Source organism: Condylura cristata, unplaced genomic scaffold (assembly GCF_000260355.1).
Source record: "Condylura cristata isolate star-nosed mole 26May11 unplaced genomic scaffold, ConCri1.0 scaffold00005, whole genome shotgun sequence".
In the NCBI taxonomy this organism is placed as follows: domain Eukaryota; kingdom Metazoa; phylum Chordata; class Mammalia; order Eulipotyphla; family Talpidae; genus Condylura; species Condylura cristata.
Window position 1 is genome coordinate 32,893,544 of NW_004567106.1, and position 26,997 is coordinate 32,920,540.

The 26,997-nt window shown below is 33.4% G+C and overlaps 1 protein-coding gene across 1 annotated transcript in view; it reads right to left on the bottom strand.

Moving 5' to 3' along the window:
• DPY19L2 (dpy-19-like 2 (C. elegans)) overlaps positions 1 to 26,997 on the bottom strand; it is a 58,709-nt gene that overhangs the window by 9,453 nt on the left and 22,259 nt on the right. Inside the window, exons 7-16 of the mRNA XM_004677148.1 lie at positions 25,662 to 25,719; positions 24,028 to 24,119; positions 20,747 to 20,846; positions 17,872 to 17,949; positions 14,790 to 14,876; positions 9,174 to 9,233; positions 6,932 to 7,012; positions 4,226 to 4,327; positions 2,875 to 2,946; positions 1,389 to 1,435 (exon numbers count right to left, since the gene is read on the bottom strand). Coding sequence (XP_004677205.1) covers positions 1,389 to 1,435; positions 2,875 to 2,946; positions 4,226 to 4,327; positions 6,932 to 7,012; positions 9,174 to 9,233; positions 14,790 to 14,876; positions 17,872 to 17,949; positions 20,747 to 20,846; positions 24,028 to 24,119; positions 25,662 to 25,719 — 777 coding nt within the window. The remainder of the gene's footprint in view (positions 1 to 1,388; positions 1,436 to 2,874; positions 2,947 to 4,225; positions 4,328 to 6,931; positions 7,013 to 9,173; positions 9,234 to 14,789; positions 14,877 to 17,871; positions 17,950 to 20,746; positions 20,847 to 24,027; positions 24,120 to 25,661; positions 25,720 to 26,997) is intronic.

The following is a 26,997-nucleotide window of genomic DNA, read 5'->3' on the forward strand; positions in this document are numbered from 1 at the left end:
CATTCCTTATGTAAGTTTTCAGAGATATAAATAAAAGAACATTATTAAAAAGGTAAAGATACATTTCCCTAGACTCTATCTGACCTGAACAAGTAAAAAGAGCCTTATAACCTCCTTGGTTTGGAAATAACTTCAACAAATGTACCATAAGATTCTAATTCTGATAATCATATAAAGCTCTTCATTGTAAATACCAACAGAGGGTAGTGGTTTGAAAAACTGTATTATCATCATAATTTTTTAGAAATTTACAACTGCCTTAAAAATAAGTTTAGGTCCTCCCTGGTGGCGCAGCGGGTTAAAGCACTGCACTGAGAAGCTAAAGCCACTTCCGCATGAGTTCGATTCCCGCCTGCCCGGGAGGAGACCACATGGCGTGGCAGACCTCTCCTGACCCGCCCACTGCTCCCCTCAGCAGTGTACTTCCTCCATCTGCCTGTTCTGCTCCCCACTCTGTCTCTGGTGAAGTCTCTCACTGCCCCTGAGTCTCTGGCCTGTACCCCAGTTCTGTATGTACAAATAAAAATAAATCTTTAAAAAAAAAAATAAGTTTAATTAAGTAAAACAAAAATAATTACATATTTACAAATAATGTAATTTGAATTGAGTTTCCTTAAAAGGAAACTGTTTTCACAATCTTATGTCCTATAGCAATGTGTGATCTGAGTATTATTTTTCTTGCACATGTTGACATTCTAATTCTAGTGCCTTTACTAAAACCACAAAAAAGTGATGCTCTGTGCTATTTTAATAGTGAATATAGGAAAAAAACCACAAATAATTAGAAAAACAAGTACTTATACTTTCTTTGAAAGTAAAAAAACTTTAGCTTCTATTTACTGATAGTTCTTTCTCTGCTATATTAAAGATAAATTGATTTTTATTTTGAGTTAATTAATAAATATCTCCAAAATAAATCCAAGTATATAAGAGAGCCATAAAAAACAAGACTTCAGGGCCTCCCTGGTGTCTCAGTGGGTTAAAGCACAGTACTAAGAACCTAAAGTCACTTCAGTATGAGTTCAATCCCTACCCCGGAAGTGATCCACATGGTGCGGCAGAACTCTCCTGACCCACCCGCTACTCTCCTCAGCAGGGTACTTAGTCAATCTGCCTTTTCTGCTCCCACTCTGTCTCTGGTGAATCCTCTCACTTCCCCTGTACCTCTGGCCTGTACCCCAGTTCTGTATACATAAATAAATACATCTTTAAAAACAAAACAAGACTTCAGTCTTGTTTTAAAGCTTAGTTCAAATCACCTTTCTTAGTCATACACTATATGACTGTATGAATGTAGATTAATGTACATTCATTTGAAAATTAACATTGCAGTAAATTACTTAACAATTGGATATAGTATGTTTAAAAATAAACTTAGATATAATTACCTTAAATAAGTGTTTGCAGATAAGACACATAAGACATCACGGAAAGTCTGTGAATAGAATCAAATCAATGAGATATTTCTAGGGAATTATATGACAATTAAAATTTCTTGATTCGTAACTTAAACACCCCCACTAAAAAGAAGCACTTTTACTGTTAAAGAATGAGTTGTCGGAACAGGTTTATCCCAGCTTGGTCCCAGACAAGTAATTTTTGTGAGTTATAACTAGCTCTTCTTTAAGAAAATAATAAAGAAAATGGTGTGTGTATATGTAATATATATACATACTTATGTATATATATACACACACACATATATATACACATATATACATATTAAAATCTATAGTTATTAAAAAAATGAAATCTTGTCATTTGTGACAATGGAACTAGAGGGGGTTATGCTAAATGAAATAAGTCAGAAGAAAAAAGAGAAATAGCAAATGATTTCATTTATGTGAAATATAAAGAAACAAAGCAAAGGAACAGACAAAAACTAAACCAAAACAAACTTTAGACTTAAGATAGCAGAATAGAGGCTGTATAGCAAAGCACAGAGGAGCCTCAAGGGACTAGGGTGGAGGATTATTGGAATTTTGAGGGTAGGCACCATGCAGTAACATCATCTGAAGAGGTGTGAACCTACACCTCTAAATCATAATGTTGTAAAATCAATACTACCTGAAATTTCAAAAAGCACTGAAATAGATAATAGATACTCCATTCAAGCTCTAAACTCCTAAGTTTTCTATGTGAAGAACACCTTCCTAGTGTTTACACTTATATTAGCGGGGTGTGGCTGAAAGGGGTTTGTTTCATGAAGAGGCAGCATGGTTTAGACAGATAAATGATAAGAAAAAATATATTGAAATTTGGAATCTAATTTATCATGAAATCTGAGTTTAGATTTTTTGCTTCTCTAGTTGATTCAATGACATCCTACCAGGAAAAATGTTTCAAGTGACATAAATGAGATTCTATTTGAGTGTATAGTTAAAAGAATATACACATTTATCAGAGTTTAAGTTTTGGTAGGATGACAGTAAAAGCATACTTATACCTGCCCTCATTCTTTCCTTTCCAGAAGTGATTTTGCAAGAGAAAATTTAAATGACCAGTGGAAGTATCCTTGAAGTTGAAAACAGGAAATAGGACAAATAAACATTGAGGATTTGTATGGAAACAAAGGGGCTAAGCTTTAGTGGTTGCAGGTGTGGGTGCCTGTGCGGACTCTTCCTGTACACCTCTACATTGACGCTAACGATGCTAATGTACTTCTTGGCTTAAAGTGGGTAGTATCTTTGAATGAGTATCTTTTCTAATGTCTCAAATAATACTAGAGACAGTGAAAGATCTAAATAAAAAATAGTTATTTAGGGAGAAGAACAGTCCATCCTAAAAATAAGATGGAATTCTGAGCTATTAATGATAATCTATTATGTTTCTTATTTTGAACCCAAAAGTAAATGTTAAAATTGTTTTAAATACCTTTCTACAGATAAAGCCAGTAATCACCATAACAACTGGAAGCAGTAATGTCTTTGTGTATCTCAGTGGAGTCTGAAATATAGCAAATAATTGAAGAATCATTTATTAAATTTTACAATAAATGGGGAAAAAATCTATGTCAAATTGAAATTCACAATAAAGTTCCTTAAAGGTAAAAAATATCTATTATCTATCACCTGTGTGTGTGTGTGTGTGTGTGTGTGTGTATACATATATATATATATCCGGATATATATATATCCGTTTTCATGAACTAATGGAAAAAATCAAAATTATAAAAATAGCTCTAAAAATATAAAAAACTAATTAGATATATATGTTATTTTTCTTGCTTTTGCTCTTATTTTTCCCCTATTTATATAATTTTCAATAGTTTTAAAACGTGTTTACTGATCCCTGGGCTATAAGTAATCACTTTTTGAGCTGCAAATTTCCATTATTCTCATTCACTAAATAAGAACAACAAAAAAATAGCCTAAGTAATTTTCCTAAGCATGAGAGAATGAGTACTGAAGTAATACCAACTAAAGAATTCTCTTAATTTATCACTGTGAAAGGGAATAATTTAGCACAATTCTAAATTATATTATTCATAAAAGCATGAGTCAAGTTATATTCTTTTTGGTATTTCTATAGAAAACTGCCTCGCCACATGGGTGATTCGGTGATGGGAAACCCACGCGGATTACAATTGAGATGAAAAAAATAATGTACAAAATGATGTAAAAATAAACTATTATATGTATATAAATATATATATATATATATATATATATGAAAGAAAACTGCCTTGCAGATAATCAGATAATGATCAATATTAGTTTTGAAAGAATGGATGACTGGTTGGGCAGATAACAGAATAATACATACTTACTAGTATACCTCTCTTGGCAACACCTTGTTAAAAATTTTTGTAATATTTGGGGCATTAAATGTAATAAAATGGAATTTCTCAAAAACATAACAAAACTTTGGAACTTTTTCCTGAGTGACCCCACATCTTTGTGTGATCTAAATTATTAACAACTGTATATAGCAATCTAATATGCAGAATACTAGATATTAATATAGTATGCTAAGCACTCTCCTGGAATATTTGAGTTAAACCATCATCATCAAGTACTCTTTAAAATACAGGCCATTGTATACTTATTTCACACATATGAAAAGACATATGACTAGTACAAGTCATATTAAAAAAAAATGATGAAATAAATAAATTGAGTTTTCCTAAATAAATTTTTGAGTTTCAGACTAAAATGAAAAATTAAGAGGAAAAAAAAAACTCATTATACCTGTAGAGAAAGAAAAAACAAAGAAATATTCATACCGCTTTTTCCATGAAGTCAAATTCAGGAGCACAGGTGTAGATTAATGTATCAAAATCTGTATACCTTAAGATTCTGGCTGCTATAAGGTCACTCAGCCGAATCTGGAAGATAGAGCAAAATGAATTAAAATTACAAAAATAATTATAGCCTGTAGTAACTGATTTGATATAACAGTAATAAGTATATAAATCTGATAAATTCAAGGTATATAAACGCTCTTTAAAAAAAGGACATGTTGGCCCTCCCTGGTGGCGTAGCGCTGAGAATCTAAAGCCGCTTCTGCATGAGTTCGATTCCCGCCTGTCCCAGAGGTGACCATATGGCGTGGCAGACCTCTCCTGACCCGCCCGCTGCTCCCCTCAGCAGTGTACTTAGTCAATCTGCCTGTTTTGTTCCCCTCTCTGTCTCTGGTGAAGCCTCTCACCGCCCCTGAGCCTCTGGCCTGCACCCCAGTTCTGTATGCACAAATAAATAAATCTTTATTAAAAAAAAAAAAAGGACATGTCCAGAAAAAAATGGCAAAATGAGCTAAGAAAGATATCTCCATAAAGCAAAACCAGAAATCAACTAAGTCTCTCATGCCTCTCATATGAGCTGTCACCAGAGGACTCCTAATGACCCACATCCATGCACTGGTGAAGGTGGGTGGCCAAAAGTGTCTGTTGATGGCAGAGTGAGAGAGGGAGGGGAGAGTTGCAAATCCAGCAGAGGCAGGGTAGAAGGCCAGTACCACCACACAGTGTGGGGAGCCAGCAGGGGAAGGGCCAGGTTTGGGGGGGACACACAGTTCTAAGATGCCTGCATGCTGGATGCCATGATCTGACAGTGAAAGCAAGTGCTTTCTTGCAGGTCCAGTGTGGCAAGAGGAGCCCCCTCACCACTAGGAGAAGCAGGCAAGTTTATGTCCAGTGCCAAGCCTTTGTCCCTATTGCTGCTGGACACAAGATTCACCACTCTGGCCCACCCAACAGAATGCATGGCTGCAGCAACTTTCCTAAATAGTAGGAAAGGACCATATCCTCGCAGAAACACACCTCTAAGGCTCCTGTAAGCTCCACTTCAGAAGACAGAAAAAGTCACACTGTCTGCCAAAGCTAAGTTCCACCATAACTCAGCGATTTCAATAGGCACAATTGTAATGGGCTGACTCCCCTCCCTTCTCTCAGGGAAGTCTACAATCAGAGCTAACTTCAACCATCTACATATCTGCAGCTGAGTGTGGAGCAGGGATCTGGTGTCATGGACTTTGTTCTCAGGTTAAGCACAATAAGTGGAGTGTAATAAAGGGAAATTATACAAAGAAGTCTAGGCCTAGACTGACTCTCCTCCCATCAAGATGGTGGCTGAAGGAAACTAACAAGGAAGTCTTCTTTCCACATACACTCAAGAGCCTCAAAAACAAAACCCCAAAACTAGAACCACATCACCACCTACTGGAGGAACAGAATCTGGTTTTTGGAAGAACATTGAGAATTTGTGATGAGAAAAAACATTTTGATATTTATAACACTATTCCTTCCGATTCTTTTGCCATAAATAGTTATGCTGTCATGTCTGTCTCTCTACATTAAAAATTCTAGCGCTTGCTGATAGATTGCACCCATCGCAATCTGGGAGCTTCCTGGTTCTCACGTGAGCCTGAGACCTGGTTGTCTGGTGGGGAAAGAGCAGGCACCACTGGAGTCACTTACTCCAAGTCAGGGGCGGCTGCCCATTCAGGTTTGCTCAAATATGTAGAGACTTCATAAAGGAGGTTTCAAAAAAAGACCACATTTTTTAATGGAATCAAAGCTTTCTGTTCCTTGCAGTGTGCTCAGGATTTATATTAAACTCAGGAGCAACAAGAACTACTTGTGCTTTCTTCTTAATTTGTAAAACAAACCCAACCTAATCCGGTTTAGTAAATATTCGAAAAAACGCCCACTCAGAACCTTCAGTCAATTCTGAATGTTGGATTAGGTAATTCTAAACCTATACAATAGTATGATGAAGTTTCATTCCTGAAGTAAATGCTCAGTTAGCTACTTGTTGGCATTTCCCCCTTTTTGTAATAATCAATATAAATTATCCTGGTTTAAAGAAATAAAATTAGTATTGCCACTAAAAAGCTTTGGTTTATTAAAATTATGGCATCACCAAATATAGTATGTAAATTATAATGTACAACATTATGTTAGTACATGTTAATTTAAAATGTAGTACCAACAGGCTGATCAGTTTTGTCAATGTTTTTTCAATGAAATGAAATTACGGTTTTTCATACAATGTACTTGCCAAAGACAAGAAAAACACCATGTGTCTGTTTCTTCTGCCTATTTGCCGGTCAATTCCCACCTGACACCTGTGAGAATTTCTTGCACTTAGGTGGGGCTTTCTCTGAGAGAGGTCCACACCAAAATTCAGACACTGTCACCAAAAAAGACACTGTCATCTTGCCTTTGTGGTAACATGAACAGACCTTGAGGTGATTATGCTAAGCAAAATGTCACAAAGTGAAAGAATTACTGAATGGTTTCTGACATTTGTGGGACATAAATAAGGAAATGAGCTAAGAAATTGCAACAAAAATAATGTAGTGCTGATCAGAGGGGAAGGGATAATGAAGAAGGCATTCAACTTCTAAATAATGAACAGGTGAAAATGGAAGTTTTTTCATCCAACTACATATTTATAGGAGTTTTTATGTTTTAGTAGAAAGTACTTACATGGTCTGAAACGCCTAAGATTTTAGATGTCAGAAATTTCAAAATGATTGTTCCAGACAACCAAGCTAAACCTTGAATTAGCTAGAAAATAAAGTGTAGATATTAGTAACAACAACTTGCAAATTGTCTGATTTAAATATTCAATAAATGGCATAAGAAAATTTTAATCATGTGAAGCTTAGTAGTGATGATGTCTAAAAAACAGAATATTCCTCTTGAGAATTTTGTGTAAAGGCAAAGAATTGAAACCAATGACACTGCTATAAAGTACACAACACTATAGTTTTCTATATCCTAAATATAAAGCAATTTTTGAAAAGCTATTTCTCAATTTCCCATAAAGAAAAATGGGATTATCTTTCCCAAATTGCATTCCTTTTATAGCTTTCACTTACCTAATTGCACTAGGTAGGACTTCTGATACTGTGTTGAATAGTACTGGTGAAAAGAGAAATCTTTCTTGTACCCAATCTTAGAGGGAAAAAGCTTTCAGGTTTTTACCATTGTGTATGATGTTAGCTGTAGGCTTGTCATGTCTGGTCTTTATTATGTTGAAGGATATTGCTTCTATCCTCATTTTGGGGAAGGTTTTTAATTATAAATGGAGTGTGTATCTTATCAATGCTTTTTCTGCCCCTATTGACATGATCATATTTCTTCTTTAATCTGTTACTGTGATGTTTTATGCATTTATGCATTTTCCAGAAACAATATCTCTAAATTTCTAGAATGAACTCAATTTGTTCAGAATGTATTTTATAATGTTTCTTCTTGAATTACTAAGTCTTTTCTTTTATATCCGTATTCTCACAAAGTATTTAATCTAGATGAAATTCTAAGTCTATGTTCATAAGAATAGCCTTTCTCATATTGTCCCTGCCTGAAGTCAATATTTACTTTAACATTTCCAGTAAGATTCCATTTCACTTCTTGTAAGGATTCTCAGCCCTCTGACACACAGAATCTCCCTGGTATTTTGAGAAAATTTCATCATAAGCTAAGTTCAACAAAGTTGAAGTTAGTTACCTTAGTTACCTTAAGTTACCTTGCAACCAAAAACTGGAATTTCTGTTTAAGCAATGAGTATGCTACTAATGGAAAAAAACAAAAACAACAAACTATGAAGTTAATCACATAGATCAAAAGTATTTTTGCTTAGGATTTATGTTATAAATATTTATCTTTGCTAATAGTATATAGGACCTAAAGATAGCTCTATTTATGCTATCTAGGCTTGCAAAATATCTTCTAATTGAGATGGTTAAAAATACTAAAATTAGATTTTGATCAATCCTCTGACATTTTTTCTATGTAACTATTTTACTACTGGTCAATGTAAAAAGACAAGAACCTCCTTGTCTTCACATTTCCCAGTTATAACAGAGTACAATATGCAATATATAATACCTATTCTATAAAAATTAAATAATTATTTGAAGTAACATGTTGGGATATTTTTTTCTATTTCTATTTTTAAAAAGCTAGAAAAAGCCTGAATATCTTCTGTGTTGTTTAAATGATTGCCATTTATTCTTCCTTTTAGCATATTTTATTAATTAAAATTTTAGTTCTTATATCATTATAATACCCATAGTTCCTCTGCCCATATCACCCTTCTAGCATCATTTTGATTATATCAATCTTAAATCATCAATATGTCCAAACATTTGTCATATTACAACTTTTCTATCTGTAGAATTTTTGTAAATCTTAATTTTAATTTTTCTCCTATGCAACCTAAAACAGAAAATCTTTAAAATAGTAAATTTTTGCCTGAGCACAGCTTTGGCAGAATTCTCTACATCCCTGGACACTGTTCCATTTGTTGTTATTTTTCAATAGTTGTGATTGAAATTCTGAGTTTCTTTTAAATTTAGTTACTGAATGAAAACTTTGAATTTTCTGTTGATTTCTTGGTTTGATCCTTTAAAAAGAAAACAAACATTGCCTAACTTTTCTGAAGTAAAAATAAAAATCATGTGTTAGAGGGGTCATTGCACTCAATTAACTTAGGTGCACAAATATATCTATATTTTCACCATAGGAATGGGAGAATGCGTCTCAAAGTGCTGAGAAGCTGGCAACTTATTCTATTAGTTGAAAAAACTAATTTCTTTAAAATGACTTGTAGGTGTTACTAAGGACTATTCCATACCTTATGTAACTGTAAGTCAATCAAAGTTTTTATTATCTATATGCAACTTCTAGAAATAAAAAAAGTATTTAACATGTAGAACCTTACCCAAAAGTTGAGTTCAGACACTCCCAATCTTTGAATTTTGTTTCTCTTTAGAATAATCACCTGAAATGCATATGATATCAAAAGAAAATAATTAACATTTATCTTTTATGTGAATGATACATTTCAAAAATTACATGGAGGCTCTCTTCCATTGTGTATAACATGGACCATTTTCCTTTCAAACTGTCAATTTTTCAAAATTTGAGCACAGAAAATTTCCTTAGATTGAGAACTAATATTTTATGTGTGAAAACATTGCCTCTAGTTTCAAGTTAACTCCTCCCTAAGCTCCCTGGGATGCCTTAAGCATGGAATTTTCTTGAGGAGGTGTAAGGCATCTGGGAGGCACATCCACACAAGTGTAGATATGTAACCCAGGGTAATTAGTGGCTAATTTAAATAAACATGTAAATCTTTCCTCGCTAAACTCCCAAATAAAATAGTTTTGAATGTTTTTAAAAGATGTCTAATGGAAACTATAAGAAATAAAAGGAACTTGAAAGGTGCCAAAGATAAAAAGATGATATAAAATAAAAAAACCCTGAAACATTAATTAGGAGAAAAACTGGCAGGACTGTAGAAAGAACTTCCAATAATGGATCTGAATTAAAAAGGAGGACAGCAGAAGAGGGCTTGGGATTATGAAAGGCAAGAAATTGAAACTGAGATTCATGCAAAAACCAGACTTTCAGTACAAGTGACTACGTGCACATGTCCTACCAAATTCATGTGCTGAAGTTCTAATTCCCAAAATGATAAATTTTGAGATAGGGCATTTGTATGATATAATGAATGACATTAGTGCCCTTATAAGAAAAGACATAAGAAAATTGATATCTTTCTCCATCATATGAGGATACAGTGAATACATCTGTCCACAAAACAAGAAAGTCCTCACCAAGAACCAGATCAGCTGGCACCTTAATCTAGAGAACTTCACAGCCTCTAGAATAGTGAGATAAGATTCTGTTTTTGTCAACCAGACTGTAGAGTTTTGTTATAGCAACCTGAACTGACAAAAAATACTCAGCAACTATGTATACTCTTTCTAACATCTCTACAAGCGCATAAATCATTTGCTTATTCTCAAATTTAGGATGGGAGAAAAGTTTCCCATAAAAAAACCCTGAAATCTTAGATTTATGTATTATTTAGATTTGGGGTAGAAATGTGCATCATCAACAAGTTGGTACAGGAATTCCCGAGGAAAGGCAGAATTTCTGTTCTTCCAACAATAAGGAAATATAAAGATACTAGATTATGTAAATGAAAAATATGTTGTTCATATAAGATAAATACAAAAAACAACTTATATTTACCCCCAAATTAAAAAATCATAGCAGTTGAATTATCTAAGTATCAGTAACCTAGGAATACACTGAAACTATAAAAAGGAATGAGGATGAGGCCCTCCCTGGTGGTGCAGCGGTTTAAAGCACAGCATTAAGAAGCTAAAGCCACTTCTGCATATGTTCGATCCCTACCACCCCGGAGGTGATCCACATGGCGCGGCAGACCTCTCCTGACCCGGCCACTGCTCCCATCAGCAGGGTACTTCGACAATCTGCCTGTTCTGCACCCCACTCTGTCTCTGGTCAATCCTCTTGATGCCCCTGCACCTCTGGCCCCTACCCCAGTTCTGTATGCACAAATAAATCTTTAAAAAAAAAAAAAAAAAGGAATGAGGATGAATTCTATGAACTGATATGAAATGATAGCCAGCATCGATGTTTTAGTCAATGTGCAAAAGTCTACCTCTAGCACATTATTTTAACATATGTAAGAAAAGGAATGTTTAGAATGCATATAAGATAATTTAATCAAAAGAGAGAAACAACAAAATAGGTAAATTTTAGAAAGTGCTATTTATTACTTATAAAAAATAAGTCCGGGCCCTCCCTGGTGGCGCAGCGGGTTAAAGCACTGCACTAAGAAGCTAAAGCCAATTCTGCATATGTTCGATCCCTACTGCCCCGGAGGTGACCACATGGCAAGGCAGACCTCTCCTGACCCGCCCGCTGCTCTCCTCAGCAGTGTACTTCGTTGATCTGCCTGTTCTGAACCCCGCTCTGTCTCTGGTGAATCCTCTCACCCTCCGCAACTCTGGCCTGTACCCCAGTTCTGTACGAATAAATAAATAAATCTTTAAAATAAATAAATAAATAAATAAGTCCAAGGCAAAATGAAAGATGGACAAAATGGGGTGGAAAGAAAGACAGTCAGTTAAGTTTTCTAAGTATAAATTTTTGCATATTTATTATAAGTATCCCAGTGTTTCAACCAAAAAATAAGTTAAATAATTAAAATCATTCAGGACTGAACTTCTGCTTCTGATGAAGTTGTAAAGACAGAAACCATATTTTTATATTCCCATATGGAACAACAAAACCCAAGCAAAATGGACTATATGAGGTTACTATGAACAAGTATATCCCAACAAATTAAAAAATGTAAAAATTGAATATAATCCTAGAAACACATAACTACCAAGATAGAAACATGAAGAAGTAAAAAATCAAAACAGACCAGTAACTATTAAGGATATTGAATAAGCAATCGAAACCACTGAAGAAAAGACTACAGCCAGAAATCTTCAGGTGAATTCTATTGGACATTTACATAGGAATTATTGCCAAAACTCTTCTAAAACATCAGAAAAGAAGAAACAAATCCAAACATATTTTATAAGACATGATTCTAAGTCAAGAGCACTTGTATTCCAAGATTAAGTGAAATTTATCTTTGTAATGCTAGAATGGTTCAATATATACAAACCAGTTAATGGAATATATTACATTAGCAGAATGAAGAACAAAAATCACATATCAATAGATGCAGAAAAGCATTTGATAAAATTCAATAGCCTTTCTTGATAAAAATTCAACAAACTAGGGCGAGGAAAACCATCATGGAAAGGTCATATAAAAATGATATGAAAATGCCAGAGCTAACATCATGAAAAGTAGTGAAAATCTGAAAGTTTTTCCTCTAAAATTAGGAAAACAAGGCAAGGATGCCAACTTTACTACTTCTATTCAATACAGTACTGGAAACTCAAGCTACAGTATTTAGGCAAGAAAAATAGCTACGAGGCATAAAAATATTGTAAAGAAGGGAATTCCCTGGTGGCACAACAGGTTAAAGTGCAACACTATGAAGCTCTCTGCTGCTACTGCAGCACAAGTTCAATCCCCAGCCAAGTTGGTGACCACATGTTACAGCAGACCTCTCCTGTCTCACTCACTGCTCCCCTCAGCAGAACAAGTGATCTGCTTGTTCTGTTCCCTTCTCTGTCTCTGGTGAACTCTCTCACCCCCTGCACCTCTGGCCTGTACCCCAGTTCTTGTACACGTAAATAAATAAATCTTTAAAAAATATATAAAGAAGAAGTAACAATATCTCTGTTTATAGATGACATGATCTTATATTTAGGAAATATGAAAGATTATACATATACACAACTACTAAGTGGATTTAGCAAATTAGCAGAACACAAAATCAACATTAAATATCTGTTGCATATATACATTAATAATGAACTGTTTGAAAAGGAAATTAAGAAAACAATCCCACTTACAATAGTATAGTATGAAAAAGAATAAAATATTAAGAGTAAACTTTACCAAAGAGAAAAACATACAGTAAAAACTACAAAACATTGCTGAAATTTTAAAAGATGCAGACAGTATTAGTCTGTCTCTGTGTCAATTATTTTACACAGCATAATACCCTCAGAGTTCAAACATATCACAAAATTCAGGGACATTTTCTATATTACTTTTATCTACCATTTCCAGAGTCCTTCATTGGTGTAGAGCCAGATTAATATCTAATAACATGACTCTTCCATCTGAAGAACAATTCTGTATCCAGAAGCAAATCTGCTGATTACAAAGTGTTTTAGTTTTAAGAGATACATTTAATGGGTAAAGACTGTATATTGACAGTATTTTTCTTTCTTGTTTTAACAATGTTACTTGACTGTCCTTATTTGCTTGCAAAATTTTCTTAGAGAAATCTGTGAACATCTTCACCCTTTGTTCTTCTATGCATAACATGTTTTATTTTTCTGATTGGTCTCAGGATTTTTTCTTTATCTCTGACTTTGAACAATATGGTAATAATGTACCTGACTGTAACTTTCTTTATATTTATTGTAGTTGGGTTTCATTTAAATTCTTCATCTCTTGAGTTTATAATTTTCATCAACTTTGAAAAAATTTTGGTTATTAATTCTTTGGATCTTTCCTTAGCTCTTTCAAATTACTTCTACTTGAACATGTACTTCACATTTGCTATATGAACTATAATAATGAGCAGCTGGAATAGCACCATTTTGCAAGCCTTATATTAAATTAATAAATATGGCAGTAAATATGGGATTAACTTAATCTTGTCCAAATATTAGATCCACTAATTAACATATTATAAATCAGACAATTTTTGCTAAATAATATTTCATTCATCAGAACCTGTCAGTACTAGTTTATATTAAGTCAATACACAAAATTGTGCTATATTTTAAAATTAAAGTTTTCATAAAAGAAAGTCAATAAGCAAACTATTATATGTTCTCCATTATAACATTTAAAAAAATTTTTTTTACATTTAAAAATTTTAACAAAATATTGAAAAGAATAAGCCATAGTTTTGGGAGAGAGAAAGAGAAGGGATTACTTACTGGAAGCAAGAAAAAGAATAAGAAACAAAAATGTTCAAAAGTAAGGACAATTTCAAAAGACTCAGTGAATGCACCATACATAGAAAAGTACTACATTTGCTATCATTATGGTTGGTATAATTTCTGATTATTGTGGGAAAAGAATATGCCAGGAACATTCTGCCAGAAGAACATTCCAGGTTCTGGTTTATTAATATCAAAAGTGTGACATAAAGTAACAAAACAAATTTACCTAACTATTCCAAATTTATATCCAAATGTCTGCTGTGCCATAAACATAACTCACATGAGGAGATGTTATGCTTATATCAATTATGCTGCCATTGCTCAAAATAGTTTGGAACTCCTCTTTCTAAACTGCCTCCAGAGGTAATTTAGTAATAGATGCAAGAAAATTGGTTTTATTACTTTATTGTCACACTATATTTGGATCAAGATCTATATTACCCAGCTCAATCACCCACCTTATTCACAAGACTTTGGTTGTTTCCAAAAATCAAATCCACCCTTGATAGACGAAGATTTGCCACCACTGAGGATATTCAAAAGAATGTGTCACAGTCTGTGAAGGCAATTCAGAGGAATTCCAAAAGTACTTTGGGCAATGGCAGTGTCACGACAATAAGTATTTAGTCTACTGAAGTGACTTGGAAGGAAATAGCTAATTTTTTATCATAAATTAAGGCATATTTTAAAAATAAGTCTTATATAGCCTATGGTTATTTTGAAAAGTATTTACTCAGGTACTATTAGAAAAGGCAAACTTTGTACTGTATTATTTCTCAGGGGGTAATATAGAAAAAGAACTTTACTTGGGAACAACTTTTTGATGTGAGTAATAATTAAGAACGGGTCCTATTTATTCTCCTAACTTATATTAGGTAAGTAAATCTGCTAGTTGACAGGTTAAAAAAAATCACGAGTTTAACACTTACCCATGTCATTAACAAAGATGAAGAATAATAAGAAGATAAATACATTGGATTTCCAAACATCAACACAAAACAGAGGAGAACTGAAATCTGAAAAATGAAAAGAAATACATTTTATAGTTACTAGATACATAGCACAATTCCTACCTTCTCTATAGGCATATATAGCTTCGTGTCATATCTAATATAAAGTCTGTGTGCATAAACATTAAGAAACACTGGAAAGCTAATTAAAATAAGAACCCCATTTAGTAAGGTAGCAGGATACAAAGCCAATACACAAAAATCTGCCTTCCTATATACAATCAATCTGAAGAGAAAACCGAGGAAACCATCCCATTTACAATTAAAAGAAAAAAAATCTAGTATTTAGGAATAAACCTAAAAAAGGCAGTGAGTTTCAATACAAAGAAAGTTCTAAAACATTGTTAAAAAAAAAAATAGAAGACACAAAGAAATGGAAAGAAATATTCCTGGCTCATGGATTGGGAGAATTAACATTATTAAAATGCCAATCCTACTAAAAGCAATTTACAGATTCAATGCAATCTTGATAAAAATCTCAATGACATTCTTCAAAGAAATAAAACAAATATTGATGAAGCCACAACAAAACCTCAAATGGCAAAAGCTCTCTTGACTAAAAAGAAGGAGAAAGATGTATCATGCTCCCAGTCTTCAAACTATACTACAAAGCCACAGTACTTACAACAGTATGGTACTGGACCAGAAACAGACACACAGACCAATGGAATCAAAAAGCAAACCCATAAATAAAGTCACACATATACGGTCAACTAGGCTCTGACAAAGGAGCTAGAAGATGCACTGGAATAAGGACAGTTTATTCAATAAATGGTGCTGGAAAAACTGGACAACCACATGCAAAAGAATGAAAATAGACTATGACCTCACATTACACACAAACACAAACTCAAAATAGATAAAAGAATTTGACATAAGACCTGAGACTATAAAATATATAGGATATACATTACATGACATGCATCTCAGTAGCATCTTTAAGGAATCATCTCCCAAAGCAAAGAAAGTGAAGGAAAAAATAAACAGTTGGTATTACATCAAACTAAAAAGCTTCTGACCAGCAAAAGAGACCTTAACCAAAACAAAGGGACACCTTACTGACTGGTAGAAAATTTTTGCATACCATGTAACTGAAATGGTACTGATCACAAAGATTTACAAAGAGCTTAAACTCAACAGAAACAAAATAAACAATCCATTAAAAATATGTACAGAAGAGCTAAACAGACACTTCTTCAAAAAGGAATACAAATGGCCAATGGGTATATGAAAAAAATATTCAACATCCCTTATAATAAGGAAATGCAAATCAAAAACAGAGTGAGATATCACCTTACACCAGTGAGAATGGTACATAATAAAAACAAAACAAAACAAAACAAAAAACTAGCAACAACAAATGTTGGCAAGGAAAAAAGTAACTCTCCTAAACTGGTTGTGGGAATGCAAACTGGTCCAACCACTAGATAAAGTTCTGTGGAGGTTCCTCAGACTATTAAAAAAATGAGGCTACCATATGACCCAGCAACTCCACTCCTAAGAATCTACCCAAGAACACAAAAACATTAATTTAAGGCCCTCCCTGGTGGTGCAGCGGGTTAAAGCACTGCACTAAGAAGCTGAAACCACTTCCGCATGAGTTCAATTCCCACCAGCCCCGGAGGTGGTCCACATGGTGTGGCAGACTTCTCCTGACCCGCCTGCTAACCCCCTCAGCAGTGTACTTCATCGATCTGCCTGTTCTGCTCCCCACTCTGTCTCTGGTGAAGTCTTTCACCACCCCTGAGTCTCTGGCCTGTACCCCAGTTCTGTATGCACAAATAAATAAATCTTTAAAAAAAACATTAATTTAAAAGGCTATCTGCTTCCCTGTGTTTATTGCAGTACTATTTGCAATAGGTAAGACATGGAAACAAACCAAATGCCGCAAAATAGATGACTGAATCAAGAAGATGTGGTATATTTACACAGTGGAATACTACTCAGCAATCAAAAAGATAAACACATGCTGTTTGCAGCAACATGGATGGAACTAGAAGGGATTATCCTCAGTGAAATAAGCCAGAAGAAAAAAGATAAACACTAGATAGCTTCACTTATAGGAGGAATATAGGAGAGCCAAATAAGGGGTTAGGAGAAAATAATAACAATAAATAAAAAACCAAAATTAACAGGCAACTCTAAATCAGAAACATTCTGCAAGGGGTGGGAAGGGAAAGAGATCAAAACAGGGTAGCAAAGAGTGTAAGAGACTATGCTGATGGCACAAGTGAATTGTTGGTAGATATTCTATGGGTACTACACTTGAGAGGAGAAAACATACATTGTATAAAAATGAACAATGGTGAAAAGTATATATTAATTCATTAATTTAAAAACATTATTAGGTAGCCTATGGACAAATAATAATAATAGAATTCCAACATACTGTTTGGTTCTAAGTACTTTTACCAACATAAATTTTATCTAGCAAAATTCAATTTTTTTTCCTTATATTTGCTACTTGGTAAATGGAAAAAAGGAAAAAAAGTGTTGCTATTTATTGAAAAATAGAGTAAGAAAGACTTACTTGTAAGTATCTCTTTCAAATCTTACTTTTGCTAGGACTTCTATCACTAATAGAGCTTTATTTTGGTGCTCTTATCTAAAGATATTTATTTTACATTTTATAGGATATGTTTTTGGAAATTAAGATAAAAACAAAAGTGCAAAAATATAAAATTTACAAACTGTCATAGTCATGCAGTGCTAAAAATCTCAGGTTTCAGGGAGAAGATAATTTCAAAAGTAATAACAATAAGTAAAACAAGAAAGAACACCAAAATTTTAGATAGTACAAAATATGTAGTCTGAATATATAATCTACTTTAATATGGCTATTTATAAAACATATTTAACACTTTTCCTTCTGTACATTATCTATATAAAATAGAGTATATATTGCTAGAGAGGAGATATCCCAAAAAACAGAATCAGTTTTCTTTTATAAACCCTGAGGATATTTTTATAATATTTATCTTAGAAATATTCAAAACATTACCATGTTCATATATATGATCTTCTGAAATTTGTTTGGTTCAATGTACCCCACAACATACATGGGAAATAATGAAGCTATCTGAAATAAAAATATTTTTTAAATAGTGAAAAAATATAAAAAATAAACATCATTATTCATAAGCAAAATAGATATGAAGAATATCATATAATCACATAATATTTATACAACTACATATTATTATTTAACTATATATCCAATAATAAGTCAAAGTAATGTGAATTCGCCTTCTTTCTTGGTGAGAACTAGAATAGCTAAAAAGATAATACCTGAATGAAAGTCACAGATAACCAACAAGGTAACAAGGAAGTAGGAAGCTAAGATCAGAGAAAATATGAAGTCGACTGTGACGAGCATGACGTGTGGGGTCCCTGTTCTCTCAGCGGCATCTGCCGAATGCATGCCCTGTGAGAGGCAGTTGAGAAGCAGCTGCCCACTAAGAACAAGATCCCTGATAAGTCCCCAAACTTTGGGGTTTCAAACTGCCATGCTTAAATAGTAAACAAGAAATGAAGCAGCCCTCACAATGACTGAAGCTGACCTTTGAGTTATCTCAATGTCTGGCTGCATGAGGTTAATTCAACATTATTAGTACTTTCATTGCCTGCTGAAAATAAATTTAATTTTCCCTGGAACAAGTCCTTCAAATTAACTCTGTAATTTTTCATAAATAATGTTCAACACCACATCAAAAATAATGCAGATACAGAAGGCAATAAGGTGTGATCACTAAGACAGCTGAAACAGATCCTTAGAGATTCTATGTAAAAGCCAAATAGTAAATATTATATTTTGTAGGCCATTCAAAAACTGAATTTTGATGTCATCAGACACAGACTTCATGCTTGACAAGTACAAGGAAATAAGTTATGATTGAGAATTACAAAATCACATAAGTCAGAAAAAAGAACTAAGTTGAAAATGTATAACTATTACAATAGTTAATATTAAGAAGGCAAAGACAGGTATAAAATTAGATTAAACACAATCAAAGATGTGAAAGAGACATCTAGAAGAACACATAAAATGACAAAGGAAGGAAAAATACATGAATACATAGATATGTAAGCATATAATGAAAAGATAGAACATATTCTTTACATATCAGAAAGAGATGAGGAAATTTAGTAAAAGCTGTATGTAAAGACAAAAGGAGGAGCCAGATGTGCAAACGGAAGAGTGGCGCTCACGCTAGGCAGAGGGTTTGACCAGAGAATGCAGGGCACCCAAGCTCCTGGCCGACTATAAAAGAAAGGCAGCATGATAGAGGTAGAGTGAAAGGGGATTTCTCTGTGGGGACTTCTGGGGTACTTCCAAGTTTGGCTAATTTTCAACCTGTGTTCTCTGGCTCAGGCCACACTTGCCCCTACCTCTAACCCTCCTGAGAGTTCTGCAGATAAGTTCGCTTTGATACCAGACTACTTGGCTAGCACATTAGAGGAGATAAACTGGCAAGACAAGACCAAAAAAGCCGCTCAAAAAGTCAAACATCCCGCAAGCAAGATAATTCTGAATTTGTGGATCCCCCTCAACAAAATTCTAGAAGAAGGCAAGTTTGCAGACAGCATTTAGTTGATGTTGAAATTCTTTATGCCTCAACTAGCTTTTTCAGAAGTGAGAATATATAAAAGAGAGGTACTACTCATAAATGAAAGCATGGGGTCCAGGTCGATTTTATCATGAAACATCCATGACTTCACATGGTCTCCTCTTTTTCCTCTCCCCTCCTCCTCCCTCTCAGGAAATCTAGCTACTAGTTGCTTAGAAAAACCTCCTGGAGATTCCCACTCCACGCCCAACTGGCAAGTGGGTACCTCCTGAATACTAAGCCCACCCCTCTCCCCCACTACGCCCCCACCAACTCTGCAGCAAGTTTCTTGTGCATGCTCCTGATGTGGAAGTGAGAGTCAGTGCTGTCAGACAAGGACTTCACCTAGAAAACAGGTTAGGGTCTGTAGAAATTCACGGGGTGCTGGGAGGCCCCCTGCCTTGCATCTACAGATAGAAATCATTAAAAAGAACCAAACAGAAACTGATACTAAAGTGAGACTAAATCAGAGAAAGGCAAATACTGTATCATTTATATATGTAATCTCTAAAGGCCAAACTCCTAGAAACTAAAAGCAGAATGGCAGTTAACAGGGTATGGATGGCAGGGAGGGGAGCGGTAGGACAATGAGATGTAAATAACTGCAGCTAGAAGATGAAAACTTTCTGGAGATCAGACAGACAATATAAATGATTAGACTATAACATATAATATATATAATTACTGACTAGTAATACATACTTAAGCATTGCTAAGAGATTAGCTCTTACATATTCTCAACACAAAGAGGAAATGATAATTACTAGACTTAATAGAGGTGAGTACACTATGGTGGGTAGTTACACTGCACTATAAAAATGTATCAACATCAATACATTTTACACCTTAAATTTACTTATGCCACTTTAATAAAGAAGGAAAAAAGAGAAAGCCAAAAATCTGGTACGTTTTAAATGGATAAAAAGCATTACAAGAGATATCAAAAGTACCCACGGGGCTATCTAAATGGTTTCATCAGCACCCAAAATGAATATGAAAGTAACAGAAATACATACAACTATAGAAATGATCACAAACACCAACAAGAAAAACTGTGAATTAAACAACAGAAAATATCTTTGATCATCAGTACTTGCCTACCTAACTGCATTCAAAGTAGAATTCAATATGTTTTTTAAAATCACACTTTGTGTAAACTTTATAATTATTTCATAGTTGAAAATCTTTGGGGACACATATTTTAAAATTTCTATAGATATAACCAAGGATATCTTGTATTCAACTTAAATTACTCTAGAGTCATCTTACCTGTGTAAAAAGTATAAACTGAGCAAACTGCCAAGGAAGCATAAAAGCAACATTGGAGAGACAGAGAGCAATAAAACGCCTTCTACCAAAACTCGGGGTCCTTAATGGAGAGAATTTATACCAATAAGTTTTACAATAAAAAATAACCTAATACTAAACTGAAAGATTAATTGCAAAATAATAAAACCTAATGATTTCTTACCTTTGATATAAACAAAATATAATTCTTTAAAAGCTCATAAAACACACTTACAATACTTGAATTATAAAAATACCTAGCACAATCAAAATTATGAATTTGAAATGAAATACTATATCTAGTTTACTAGCAAATAAAACACTTTGCACATGAAAGTTTATTTTTCCTTTACGTATATTGCAAATTTAATATGCCACCTAGGTCGGATGGTAGAACTGAAATGACCCTGCATACTTCATGATATTGAGCATTTCAGGGCAGCAACAGCTTCTATATACATCATTTCTATGTTTCAAAAACAATTAAGTACACATTCTGGTGAAGCATAATAAGTTAACAATTATGAGAAAATTTTAAGAAAACAATTGTAAAACAACTGCCTAAAAAATAATTCTTAAATATAGTTCAATCACTGCATATTCAAGATTAAGTGATTAATGTGCAGTTAGGAGATATATGAATAACCAACACTTTCTGCCACTGAAAACTTTAGTATCTTTTAGAGTGTGTAAAAAGAAATGCAAACATTTTGTGTAAATATTAAAACTGTCACTGTTTTTAAAAGGTGGATTAAATGTTGAGAAATCCTTTTACAAAGGTATATAAACTTTTAAAAGAAAACATAAGATGTTTATATTGTTTAGTAATATTATTATAAAATATATTCACTAAGTACTTAGTTATACAACTTTTGAACCTATATTCACATTGGCTTTCATGTGTTTTGAGTTATATTTTCCCCTCTTTTTTCAGAGCTATTTCTTTGGGGCTACATTTTTTTTTTTTTTGAGGTAAAATTCACAAAAGGGCTACACTTTTTAGGTGAGACTTTTACTATGGTTGGATGTTTTGCTCTGGTCGCTAAGAAAGACAACTTGGATTTTTCAGAGTCACTTCTAGCCTCTGTGGCCTTTAACTTTGGAGATTATTTTGTATACTAGTGCTATACAACTTTAAACCCAAGTGGATCTCAGACCATGTCATGCCATAAATGTTGACAATGGAAGAAATATCTTGCTTACATTATAATATCAATTTTGGACTGAAAAGCTAGGGAAGAGATTGTTCTTTTTTGAATAAACGAAAAAACGAGTATTTTGGATTTCCCTTGTTGACCTTAGCAGATGAACTGAGTTAATAATGTTAAGATTCAAGAAATTATCTGAATCTTGGTTTGTATAGATTTGCAGTATTAACTAAATCAGATAGCTTTCACAATTTCACAGGTGTACATGGCTCTCCCCACTCTTTTCAATATCTACTATTAAGCTTTGTAAACTGCTATTGAAACATTATAATTTGTTGCACCAATTATAAAAACTTTCACAGTGCAGTATTTTTTAATTAAAAAAAAAAGGTTAATTTCTCAGGGTTATTGCTGCTTACTTTAGCAGCATTTTATTTTTTTAATTTTTTTTTAATTTACTTACTTAGGACACTCCCTGGTGGCACAGTGGGTTAAAGCACTAAGAAGCTAAACCCACTTCACCCCAACCCCTGCCTGCCCAGGAGGTGACCACATGGTGTGGCAGACCTCTCCTGACCCTCCTGCTGCTCCCCTCAGCAGTGTATTTCATCAATTTGCCTCTTCTGCTCCCCATTCTGTCTCTGGTGAATCCTCTTACTGCCCCTGTCCATCTGGCCTGTACCCCAGCTCTTTATGCACAAATAAATAAATCTTAAAAAAAAAAAAGAAAAAAAGATTTACTTATTCATGCATACAAGAACTTTGGTTACAGGACAGAGGTGTGGGGGAATAAGAGAATCCACCAGAGAGCAAGTGAGCAGAACAGGCAGATGTACTGAAATACACTGCTGAGGGGAGCAGTGGGTGGGTCAGGAGAGGTCTGCTATACCATGTGGATCACCTCCCTGGCTGGCAATCGAACTCATGCTGCAGTGGCTGCAGATAAATTCCTAGTGCTGTACTTTAACCCACTGCACCATCAGAGAGGGCCCTTTAGCAGCATTCTATGGAGGATCTCTTATATTCATTTGAAATAGATAAAAATAAACCAGATTGCAAATTCTTGTCTTTTCAAAGGTGAAAGCTTTTACCAAGTTTTTCATCCAAATTTGAATAGGAAAAGTTAAATTAAAACTGCATTCTATTAACCAATGTGTGTGTTTAAGTATAAACTTTTATAAAGCATTTTAAGTTACTCAATTATCTTTTATCAGAAAAAAAATTCTTTTGTTTAAGGTATCTAGCAAAAACACTCAAGGATATAATTTTAAATGTTTTAATTATCATATTTCAATCCATGAAACTCCTTTGAACTAGTATGACTCCAAAAGATTTTTAAGAATGTGGAGAAAAACACCCCTCTAGCAATTTAACTTGATTGGATATGATATTGATATGATAGAAATCTGTACAAGGAGTAGATTTCCAAATCTAAATGCAATCCAAAAATAAATTTGTCATGTAGGTAGTAAGACAGTAAAGCCTTCCCCTTTCTCAAGTTTGGTAGATCTCATGAACATTTCTATGACAAAGCCTATAGTATTCTGCTATTTAGGGCTTTTACTGTGAATATTTCTCAGACATCTTAAATTTCTCAAATGCTGAGAAAATTAATTCCAACTAAAAAAAGTATCCAAAAAAACTCTGTTGAACTACTAAAAACATGAGTAGTTCAGAAATATTCATAAATAAATGAATATATATAACTTTTATTTATAGAACCTAACATTTCTAAATTCATCTGTGCATGGAGTATTTATTTTCATGAAACATTCATTAATGCCCCATCAAAGATACATGCTTAAAAAAAATGAGAGTACATAACTTTGAGGGGGGAAAAAGTAGTAGTTTCTCAAGTTTTTGGTTATTTAACAAAAATACATATGAGTAAATCTATATATACATTTTGACTGATTCAAACATAATGCAGTTATCTAAAACCAAAATTCAATTTTTACATAGTAATTTAATTTTCTTAACTCATTAATCTAGTTTAAAGTAACAAAAAAAATAAATTTGGAAGTTACAACTTAATACTCGAAGTACATTTTAAGAAATTTAAACTTAATGTATGATTTATAATTTATATATTTTGGCTTTATAAATAAAAATTACCTCAGAATAAAAGTTAAAATATACATCTGAAGTACAAGAAATGGATATGAGAAACTTTCTCGGAGAGGTGGTGTCCACATCACACGAGTAGCCTGCAATCAATAAAATGCATACTTCATTTTATGTTGCTATGCAATAAATATTATTAATCTAAAAATTGTGGTAGACTAATTTTAATTATTTTGGCACTAAGTTCACTCATTTTTGAATGCTTTAAATAGCTTCCCAGTTTTTAGAGTTCTCTACATAGCTGTTAGGTAAAGAACTATTAACTAGAAAGTCTAATAAAAAGTGAAATATATATCATTTCAAGCCAAGCATAAGGACATTCAAAGGACAAACAAGTTGGTAGTCATAGGAACAATGATATTTTATAATACCAGGACCACACTCTAACCCTACAGTTAGTTAATTACAAATTTCTAAAGTCACTAGTAGTATTTGAGAATCACTAATCACTAAAGTGTTAATCACATTTTTACATGTATCTTTAAAGTAATTATTTCTAAAATATATGGGAGATTATGATAAAAGTTTTACACCAAGAATTCTGAGATTATAGAAATAATCTAAACTCTTACAACCTTGCAAGATTCTTAAAGTTAAAAGCTCTGTTCTTCTTCCTTGGGAGACAAATTAAAATATGTAAAAGAAAGTTAACTCAAAACTCATAATTAGGTTAACACACTGAGTAAAAGGTTTTGTGTTTACATTAACACACCACTGAATGACAATGCATTTGTTTGATTTCTTTTATCATATTTAAAAGTTATGTGCAATTTTTTACTAAGCACCAATGTTTTACATACTTGCTAGGGCTTTGACAGTGTATGACCTCCCCTCCCGTGTAGTTACCATAGGATTCCTTGTCCAATATTCTTAAATTAACCTATTTCCAATAGTCATAAAAACTCCTACCCTGTATTATATATAACCGGTGTCATGATATATTACATATTTTGTGTCCAAATTCTCTCACTTTTCACTGCCATATCCTCAGCAGCTAACAGAATCTGATACATTATGCACTCAATACTGCACTGAATCTATCAATGCCCTAAATAATTTTCAATATGCTGGAACCATATCCCAAAGGGTTGAATTAGCAATTTCTATTTTGAATTCAGAATTTTGTGTTGTTAAAAGGCAGCTACTATAATACAAAACCTATTGAAATAGAATGGAAATTCAGCCTCAGCAGGTAGTAAATGTGGAATCTTGGTTAAGCAATGTAACCTTTCTAAAGGTCAACTTTCTATTTTTTTTCAGTCAGTGAAACAAATACTTCCTGAAAACTTTCAGTAGGAATAAATGAGATGGTGTATATAAAATGCCTGAATTCAACAAGTACAGTATTTCCTTTTTCTACAAAATAAGTATTTTTACACACTAGATGTGAAATATTCATGTACATATATATGTATATATGCTAAAAACCAACCATGACATTTCATGTCACAAATTCTATTATTACATAAAATATGGGCTAACATGATTAAAACAACTTACAATAAAAGGTTCTTTAAAGTCTTTCAAACACCTAAGTAGTATGTAATTACATAGCTTTGATAAATATATTTCCTTATTCCTAAATAGCCCCTCCTAAGTCTTAAAATTATTTCTAGAAAACAAACCTCTCCATGGTTGAAAAAGTAGCATAATACTGTAATTAGACCTCCAAGTTGATTCCCACTATAAAAAAGTATATAATCATAAATTAATATCAAATATAGTGAATTTTTCACAAGTAAAACTTTAAAGCATCATAGTACTAAATCATGTCAAGTAGTGGTAAAAATTTCCACTATTAAAATGTAGTAGGTTTAATCTTGAATGTACATGAATAAAAATGTATCTTTATTTTATAATTATTATAATTAAAACATTTTCCAAAAAAATATATAAGATGTGAACATAAAATAATTTTTAACAAATAGACCAGCATACCAGTCTGTGTTACATTCTTTGCATAGTCTAAGTGAGGAAAATTTTTTTGTCTTTTGCAATTGGATTTCAGTGACTAAGATAGAAATCTAGTAGTTGCATCTACCAGTACTTTGAACTGTCTATATTTCTACAGATATTCTTTTGAGTACCAAAGAAACAACATAGAATACAAAAAAAATCAGATCAAGGACTAATATCATCAAAGATTAATAACCATTTCTTAAAGTTGCCCTTTCTTTGTTTTTATTCCTCAATATATTCATAGCTTTACAAACTGAAAGATAATAAATAGTGACTGAGTAACTGAAAAAAAAAAAAGGATAAGCAAGTTCAATAAAACAGAGAAGAGTGAAGTGATTTGCCATTGTAAATGTTCACTAAAGGATGGACTTTGACAAGGAAGAAACTGAAGGAAGGCATAAGAAACAAGAATGAATGCTGCACACACAGTAGGACGTGGATAAATCCCATCAAGTTTTGACAAAATAGTAACAACAATAACTGCTCTGGAGGAATACAGGCTAGAAAACAATGGTAATAATTAAAGAGGTAAAGGGATGTTTTCAAGCAAAGTATGAATAACAATAACATGTTACTGTTAACCAGGGTTAAGAGGGAAAGTCAACATTCCAGGTCAGTGCAGTGGTGGATGGAGGGAAAAGAATACAAAATACATTTCCCCCCCCAAATTCTAACTATTTTTGTTCCTTACATACTATTGTTTCCAATTTCCTCACAGTTTCTAGTGACTGCCTTTTTAAAAAATTATTTATGCATACAACTGAGGTATAGGCTAGAGGTTCTCAGGGCCTGAGAGGATTCACCAGACAAGGGGGAGCAGAAATGGCAGATTTATTGAAAAACACTGCTGAGGGGAGCAGCAGCAGAGACAGAAGAGGTCTGCTGCACCATGTGGGTCAGCTCCCAGGATCCAACTCAGGCACAGTGGCAATAGCATGGTAGTGCTGAGACTTAACTCCTACCCTTTGGTAACACACTTATAAACATCTGTAATATCTATGT